Source organism: Nerophis lumbriciformis, linkage group LG17, assembly GCF_033978685.3.
Source record: "Nerophis lumbriciformis linkage group LG17, RoL_Nlum_v2.1, whole genome shotgun sequence".
NCBI classification, from domain to species: Eukaryota; Metazoa; Chordata; class Actinopteri; order Syngnathiformes; family Syngnathidae; genus Nerophis; species Nerophis lumbriciformis.
Window position 1 is genome coordinate 14,586,708 of NC_084564.2, and position 9,663 is coordinate 14,596,370.

General features: G+C 38.5%; 1 protein-coding gene across 1 annotated transcript in view; it reads left to right on the forward strand.

Annotated features, from left to right (window-relative positions):
• The window catches only part of bace2 (beta-secretase 2), a 41,401-nt gene that overhangs the window by 20,779 nt on the left and 10,959 nt on the right, over positions 1-9,663 (forward strand). The window contains exons 2-5 of the mRNA XM_061972573.2: positions 2,776-2,864; positions 3,107-3,323; positions 6,791-6,922; positions 7,096-7,230. Coding sequence (XP_061828557.1) covers positions 2,776-2,864; positions 3,107-3,323; positions 6,791-6,922; positions 7,096-7,230 — 573 coding nt within the window. The remainder of the gene's footprint in view (positions 1-2,775; positions 2,865-3,106; positions 3,324-6,790; positions 6,923-7,095; positions 7,231-9,663) is intronic.

Genomic DNA, 9,663 nt, shown 5'->3' on the forward strand with positions numbered 1-9,663 from the left:
CTTCTGTTTGTTTCAGTTTGTCATTACTGCCACAACTGGTGGAAAAGTGTATTACAACTGGGTATTGCTGCAGCCCATAGGAACCACAATTGTCCATCCATCCATTTTCTACCACTTGTCACTTTCAGGGTGGCGGGGGAGGGGGGTTGAGCCTATCCCAGCTGCACTCGGGCGGAAGTCAGGGTACACCCTGGACAAGTGTCCATGGTTCAATTCCAGGGCTCAGGGTCTTTATGTATGGAATTTGCATGTTTTTCCCGTGACTCCGTGGATTCTCTCAGGGTACTTCAGCTTCCTTCCACTACCAAACACATGCACGGACCACAGTTGGAATTTTGCTCAAATACTTTCATTTTTCGCTTGAGTTTGATACATTGTTTCAGATCTTTCTTAAAAGCATTCATCCTTTCCTGTGTGCAAATTCTTCAAAATGCCTTTTTGTAATCCACGTTTCTCTTCCTGTAGTTTACTTCACAGATTGTGATAACTGGTAGATGCAGGGTTTCCCCTAGATTGCCAAGATTCCCGTGGCGTTGGAGCATGCTTAGGTGCGTGGTCACCATGACGTCATCATATAATTTGCTATGATAATATGATTTTTTTAAAAGGCTCAAAAAAAATGTACAGTACATTTAAAACAAATATGTTATTAATTAGTATTAACATATATTTTTGTAATATTGTTTCTATTTTCAATTGTTGCTGCTTATTGTACAATGTACTTGACTTTTTCAAGTGTCTTTTAGAATTATAGTGACTTTTTATTTATTAAAAACGACCATCAACATATCTAGCAATTTTTTTCTGGTGTTATTATAAAATGTACTCGTGTTTAGAGACTCTACACAGACATGCTGACAACTCTCCAGACAATGGCGTGTGTCTTGTTTACATTACAACATCCGGTTTCAGCAGCGCTGTTTTTGGTGATTAAAGTCTTTTTTCGGCGTCCGAATGTCATTGCATCATTAGTCAATATTTGGAATTGGCTGTTATCATAAGATTCTCAATAAAGATGGAAGTGTGAATGTTGTCTGTCTATCTGTGTTGGCCCTGTGATGAGGTGGCGACTTGTCCAGGGTGTACCCCGCCTTCCGCCCGAATGCAGCTGAGATAGGCTCCAGCACCCCCCGCGACCCCGAACGGGACAAGCGGTAGAAAATGGATGGATGGATGGGTTAAAAATAGCAAGCGTCAGACTTTTGACTTCTTCTGGAGCCTACAATGCATTATATTAATTTAATGTGTTTTTATGTAAAAAACAACAACTCATTTTTAAGGTGTGGCAGCTCTGATTTTGCTGTGGCGGTGCGCCACCTTTAGTTACATTAGGGGGAACCCTGAGATGACCACTTGTAGTATAATTGCCTGAATCATTAGTCAACATATTATCAATGAACGTGACCTGTAGTTCTGCTTGATTTGTAATTTGTTTTGTGTAAACTCATGCTATACATTCTACCTATGAAGCCAACAATGGCCATAATGCTTATTAGGGTTCAAAAGATCAATAGTGAAGTCCCAACATTAGAAAATTACTTTTAGCCTTATTTTAGTGAAAGTTGCCTTAATCTAGTCCTCAGACATTTCATACTTGACTTAAGTGTTCTATATTTACAGCTGGTCAATAAATGTTTGCTTTTTTAAAGTCTGGTTAAAATAAGTTGTTTACGGTACATGTTTTGTTTTTTGTTTTTTTAAATGAAGCAGGTTTCAATTGGGGATGTCCGATAATGGCTTTTTGCCGATATTCCGATATTGTCCAACTCTTTAATTACCGATACCGATATCAACCGATACCGATATATATACAGTCGTGGAATTAACACATTATTATGCCTAATTTGGACAACCAGTTATGGTGAAGATAAGGTCCTTTTTTTTTAAATTAATAAAATAAAATAGGATAAATAAATTAAAAACATTTTCTAAGTAAAACAATATAAAAACAGTTACATAGAAACTAGTAATTAATGAAAATGAGTCAAATTAACTGTTAAAGGTTAGTACTATTAGTGGACCAGCAGCACGCACAATCATGTGTGCTTACGGACTGTATCCCTTGCAGACTGTATTGATATATATTGATATATAATGTAGGAACCAGAATATTAATAACAGAAGGAAACAACCCGTTTGTGGGAATTATTGTGAATGAGTGTAAATGGGGGAGGGAGGTTTTTTGGGTTGATGCACTAATTGTAAGTGTATCTTGTGTTTTTTATGTTGATTTAATAAAAATAAAAAAACGATACCAATAATATAAAAAAATGATACCGATAATTTCCGATATTACATTTTAAAGCATTTATTGGCCGATAATATCTCTAGTTTCAATCGAATGTACGCAATGATTTTAGTGCATGTACTGAGAGAAGAGTCTCTTCAAGTGCTCCTTTGCGGTTAAAGTCACAGGTGCCTGTTAGGTATCAGTTTAATGACCCCTGTCAGGATGAGGGGCCCCTTCCACAGAGGTGCTAAAGTGGCTCCACATTGTACTCCCAGTAAAAGTAGTGCCGCCGGGCTAATTATTTCTTGCTCATTAATTTGATGCCTATCTCAACAGCAGGTCAGCCACTTGCCATGGTGTGCATGGCGGTATGGCGATCTTGGCTTCTTACCCCCTTTCTGTGACAGAGCTATTTACACACAGTCAAACACAAGGGTTTCCCTGACACTGGCAGTTTGCAGAAAGGCAGATGTAACTAAGCTGTGGGGTGGAGCAGCCAAAAGCTAATGTTTGTTAAAGCAACTCCTATGGTGTGTGTCTTTCAGCTGAACATCCTGGTGGACACGGGCAGTAGTAACTTTGCAGTGGCTGCAGCTTCACACCCTTTTATTACTCACTTCTTCAACACTGCACTGTGAGTATACCAAGTTATCAGTGTGGGCCTTTCCTGTTCCTCCGATAATCTTATCAGGAAACATCACAATGTGTGTTCTAATTTAACAACTTCCTTTTGTTTGGCGGTGCGTGTGTGCGTGTGTGCGTGTGTGCGTGTGTGTGTGTGTGTGCGTGTGCGTGTGCGTGTGCGTGTGCGTGTGCGTGTGTGTGTGTGTGTGTGTGTGTGTGTGTGTGTGTGTGTGTGTGTGTGTGTGTGTGTAGCTCCACTTCCTTCACCTCAGCCGGCCAAACAGTGGCTGTCAGGTACACCCAGGGCAACTGGATGGGTGAACTGGGCGTCGACGCTGTCTCAATTCCCAAAGGCCCAAATGGCACCGTCACCATCAACATAGCCGCCATCTTGTCATCCGAGGGCTTCTTCCTCCCCGGCATCAACTGGCAGGGCATCCTCGGACTAGCCTACCCCATGTTGGCTCGGGTGAGACCACACACGCTGGATTCTGAATACATATATTTTGCCGTGAATGTAGGTTTGCCTGGAGGGGAAATGGTAATGGTAAAAGTCGTATTTGATTTGGACATGTGTAAGATGTTACATTGAACGTTTTTTACGCTTGCATGAATTAAAGAGTACGAAAAACAAGAGCGTATTTAATACTTACATTATTTGCTAATAGGGGATGAAATACAGTAATGAAAAAAAGGCAAAAAAGAAAGAAAATAAATATAGATACCTTTGTAAATAAATACATAATTATAAACAATAGATAGATACAAATAATAATTACAATATATTTAATGAATAAACCATGATTTTTATTAATGTTACATTTAGATTTAGTATGGTATATTATTATTAGGTCAATTGTTTTGAATTAACCGCCTACATGTCCTAACCCCCAGTCCATTATAGGATGCTGGTTGACCTCTGATTTGTTTGCATTTTAAAAAGGAAAGTATCCAATAACAAATAATGTAAATAGAAGTGATCTGTTCACTAATCAAATTGTATTTTTAATGAATTGATTACAAGTGCGATTTTTATACCGGTAGTAACATTTTTACTAGGGGTGTGAAAAAAATCGATTTTCGAAAGAATCACAATTTTTATTTGTAACAACTCTTAATTGACTGAAAGAAAAGAAAAAGAAATCGACTTAATACATTTTTAATCTGTCCTGTCCAGCCACTCGGGCAAATCATATTGTTGATGTAGATGCCCATATCTGCTGTACAGATTTACTTTAGAAAAGAGAAATGTTGGATACTTCTCTTGTTGCCTTATTTGTATTTGACTTTATTAAAGGTTGGGGTAAAATTTTATTTAAAAAAAACGGTTTTCTTTTAAGTAATATCAAAATTTATCAGAGCTGTTTGTTTATTTTATGAAGCAATGTAGTTAATCATAGAAGTGGCACCCAATGTTATAATAGAATAATTGATTTTGAATTGGGAATCGTTTTGAATTGAATCATCACCCCCAAGAATCGATGCCAAAATATTCACAGCCCTAATTACTAGGGGTGTAACGGTACACAAAAATTTTGGTTCGGTACGTACCTCGGTTTAGAGGTCACGGTTCGGTTCATTTTCGGTACAGTAAGAAAACAACAAAATATAAATGTTTTGGTTATTTATGTGCCAAATGTGTAAACAATGGCTTTATCCTTTTAACATTGGGTACACTATAATAATTCTGCCCACGTTAATCAACATTAAACTGCCTCAAGTTGTTGCTCAGATTAAACAAAATGACAAAACTTTTCTTCTACATATAAAAAGTGCAACATTAAACAGTTTCAAGTCACTCATCATGCTTGATTTATTACAGCATTTGGGAAGCCTGTAATTGATTTTTATTATGTAAATGTTATATTTTTATCAACATGTGATAGCAGGGACCCTGCCATTCAAAACTAGGATGCTGCATTACTAATGATTAATGTAACTATAGCTGAAAAAATTGTACAATTGCAATAAGAGAGACTATTCATCCCTGAACACCATGGAGTTCATGCAGGCTTAATGATGCACTTACATTATTATATCAACTATCAGAGACAGAAACTCTTAATTTAACATAATGTCCTGCTTCAACACAGCTCAATCAACACAGAAAAAGGTAAAGGTAAATAACAGACAGACAGGGCTTTGCTGTCCGTAACACACACACACACACATATGCATGCATGCACACACACACACCGCAAAATGAGCTAACGTTACGCTAAAAACGAATTAGCCTTCACCTCAAGCCAGGACTGCGAGCGAGCTGAGCTGCCGTTTAGGTTTCCAGAACATCAACGGGCTCATAGTGATGTTACTAGTAGTTGACTGGGAGGTGTTTACTATAATTTGGGGAGAGTCCGCAGCCTGATGATTACCTGCTAAACGCTAAGCACTGACTACATGCGCTCTGAATACGCACTGCTGATTGGCTGTTACCGCTCTGTTTGTAACCAATCAGATGGTTGTATGGGTGGGACAATGCTGTGTGCTGTGTAGAGTCCTGACAGAGACAGAGGCAGAAGGAATATGTTCGTGTGGAAACTCGTTCGGTACACCTCCGAACCGAACCGAAACCCCCGTACCGAAACGGTTCAATACAAATACACATACCGTTACATCCCTACTAATTTCTACTGTCACACAAGTAACTGCTGTATCATTAAACCTAACAGCAAGTTTTGTACTGCCATTATGACAAGTAACAAGACATGTGACGACTTTGCAATCCTACAGAAGAGCATGAATGGGAAACTACAACCCGTGGGCCACATACTATGTGGCCTAGTTGTTGGCCCAGTCTTTTTAATAGACACTGTTTCTACCGTGCTTTTATTGTTTTCCTCCTCCTTTATGTAGCCACCCGAAGATTTATTGATCTTGTAATGGTAGATAGTAGCTCGCTAAGCTACCTTCTTTCATTATAGCAATGTGGAGGTTCACCTAATATCTGATGGTAACGTTTGGCATCGTAGGGCTACATATAATTTCAAATATTATTAAAAAAACAGCCAGTTAACATCTAAATTTCCTCCAATAAGCACACAAAGATGATATTTTCTTGTATTTTAGTGAAGTAATTTACAAAAGACAAACATGGTAGGATATAAGCTACTAGGAGCTAGTAGCTACACAACAGCTAAGCACACAATAGCACACAAGGGAGACACACGAAATACAGCTTTGAAATGTCCTTAATTGAACAATATTGCCGTTTAAAACTTGATACTTGTCAAAACAAACAAGTATCAAATAATTTGAGTTGTATATTACTTACACATACATACAAAGTATCCAAGGCAGAAGCATATTAGAAAGTATCTAGTAGCAAACGTGTCCGCATCATTCAATGTACTGTGTCATGAACTTAACTTAATGGATTATTGTGGCCACTAGGTGTTTTCAAAAAACAATTACCACTCCACTTCAGTCTGTCATAAGGTTTGTCTTTTCCATACCCAACAATGTTCTCTGTTTGACTAATTTCACTTGATCAAGCCTTTCCTAACATTTTACACTGCAACATTATAAAAGTATGGATTATTTGTGCTGATATTCAATCAGAGCAATATTGGTATCGGACATCACTCAGGATATTAATATTGACATTGTACCAGAAGTAACAAAAAAAACACTCCTATTTATGATACATGTATATATAAAAAATCCTATTTTCAATTTTAAAATCCACGATTGACTGAGACTGTAGTAAGTGAACCGCAAAGTGGCGAGGGAACATTGTATGCCGTATTATTTAGAATTTGTTTGGTGGTGGCGTCATTCTGATAGGCATACTTGCCAACCCTCACGAATTTTCCTTTGAAATGTTTGGGGAATTGTCTTTTGTATCAATTACAAATCTAGAATGCAAATGTCAAAAACTGCCAGCACAAATTAGTGATCATGTGTGTGCGGGGGGATTTTTGTTGTCTTTTTCAGCCAGATGCATCAGTGGAGCCCTTCTTCAACTCTGTGGTGAAGCAACTCGGTATTCCTGATGTCTTTTCCCTCCAAATGTGCGGCACTGGAATTTTGGCAGGCAGCTCCGCCGGCGCTCCGGGTGGGAGTCTTGTGAGTAGTCAGCAGGGGCAGCAGGGAATTTGATTGAAAAAAAAAAAGACCGGAATATCTTAAAGGCATGGATTGTTAGGAACACACTTTCTTCTAATATTAATGGTGCATGCTTAGTGAAGGCATCATAACTGTTGGGTTTGTTAGTGTGATTTTATTTTTGTGTGTTATAGATCATGGGAGGGGCTGAGCCCTCTCTGTATCGGGGGTCAATCTGGTACACTCCTATAGTTGAGGAGTGGTACTACCAGGTAGAGGTTCTAAAGCTGGAGGTTGGCGACCAGAATCTGGAGCTGGACTGCAGAGAGGTGATATTTTCACATATAATTACTGGGTTTAGTCAAACATTGCCTTACAAAGTCACTATAAGACACCATGTTTAGAAAGAAAAAAAATCACTTTGATTTTGGAAATAGCTGAGGTCAAAATCTAGATCAGTGGTTCTTAACCTTGTTGGAGGTACCGAACCCCACCAGTTTCATATGCGCATTCACCGAACCCTTCTTTAGTGAAAAATAAATAAAAACTATTTTTCAAATTCAAGACAAAGTTATATGTTTTTTTTTACTGGTGCACAAAATGACATCACCTTGTTCAAAGAACAAAACCAACACAGTGCATGAAGTCACAACAAATTACACACTTGCAAATCAGATGGAAAATTAGAGGGAACATTGTTTGGTGGTATCCATAATACGCCGATATGAAGAAGTTTTTATTTACACCAGTGTTTCCCACACATTCATTTATTTGTGGCGGCCCGCCACGAAAGAATTACGTCCGCCACAAATGGATTTTTCGGCTTTTGACTCGCTCGACCGCTCATAAAAGCAATGGGACTGTCTGTGAATGTTGCTTGTAGTTACACCTCCGGTGCAGTAGGTGGCGGTAGCTTACTATGCATTGTAACTCCGCCAATAGCACTTAATTCACCTGGTGGGCCAGAAGAAGAAGAAGAAGAAGAAGAAGAGGGACGGACAGGATCAAAATATTCGCCGGCTACTTTTCACAATGATGGCGCTTCCTACGTTTCTACCTCAAACGTCCAAAAGCTGCTGAAAGCCTTGATCCAGGATGCCATGGGGAAAAAAACTTAAATGGTGCCTTTTGGCGATAGTTAGCAGCTTGGTGGCTCATAGCCGGCTAGCTAACGCTTGCTAGCATGGTAGCATTGCTTCATTTTTACAGGTGTTATAGATAGATAGTAGTGATGGGTCCGGCAACACCGATGCATCGGCGCATGCGTCGAGCTCATAGAGCGAAACCCTGTGTCGGTGCGCGTACGGCTTTTAGAAAGTCACGTGACCGATCATGAGCTGTTTTTGGTCACGTGACCGATACGCGAACTGTGTCGCACTGACGCCTCCTCTGTGCCCTGTGGCGGCTCTTTTCTACAGCTGGAGAAATAATAACTAAGAAGAGAAAGCGTCTAAAATTGAATACGTTGGAAAAACTGTTTTTTTTTTAAATAAAAATGTGTAAAAAAAAATAATAATAATTTCCAGGTCCACAAGCATCCTGATTCACAACACGTTCTCTTAGATTTCCATGTTATGATACATGTTCACATTATTTATTGACTGTATCTAAAAAAGACAAAAATATATTTTTATTTAAATGAAGTTATGAAATAATCCTAAATGAAATACAATGACTTGGTTTATATTATTGTATATACTAGGTCAGTGGTTCTCAACCTTTTTTCAGCAATGTACCCCCTGTGAATTTTTTTTTAATTCAAGTACCCCCTAATCAGAGCAAAGCATTTTTGTTTGAAAAAAAAAAGATGAAGTAAAATACAGCACTATGTCATCAGTTTCTGATTTATTAAATTGTATAACAATGCAAAATATTGCTCATTTGTAGTGGTCTTTCTTGAACTATTTGGAAAAAAAGATATAAAAATAGCTAAAAACTTGTTGAAAAATAAACAAGTGATTCAATTATAAATAAAGATTTCTACACCTAGAAGTAATAATCAACTTAAAGTGCCCTCTTTGGGGATTGTATTAGAGCTCCATCTGGATTCATGAACTTAATTCTAAACATTTCTTCACAAAAAAAAAATCTTTAACATCAATATTCATGGAACATGTCCACAAAAAATCTAGCTGTCAACACTGAATATTGCATTGTTGCATTTCTTTTCACAGTTCTTTTTGACATACATTTTAGTGACAAACCTGAGCTTGTGCTTCACGGAGTTTATGAACTTACATTCATATTTTGTTGAAGTATTATTCAATAAATATATTTATAAAGGAATTGTTGCTATTTTTAGAATATTTAAAAAAAAATCTCACGTACCCCTTGGCATACCTTCAAGTACCCCCAGGGGTACGCGTACCCCCATTTGAGAACCACTGTACTAGGTCATAAAATCAGTGTCAGTTGAGTCGGTCCATAGGTTGCCTGTAGGGATTTTTAATGTCCAGCAGATGTCAGTATTTAGTGACACAGTATCGACACAGTATCAATACAGTTTTGCAATGTGTCGAAACGCTTCATGAGGCCTCATCAACCCATCACTAGTAGATAGGTTATAGCTGCATCGCTCGCGGCTCGTCATATATTTAACGTTAATCCGCGATTTCACCGAGCGTTTCACTGACGGTGAGCAGCCTGACGCTGCTTCATTAAGACCGCCGCTGTTTGACTCGGGGGCCGGGCAGACGCACGTAGTAACAATCACGTGTTTTCATACCGACGAGCTAACGTGTCCAGGTTATAACCCTGTTGTC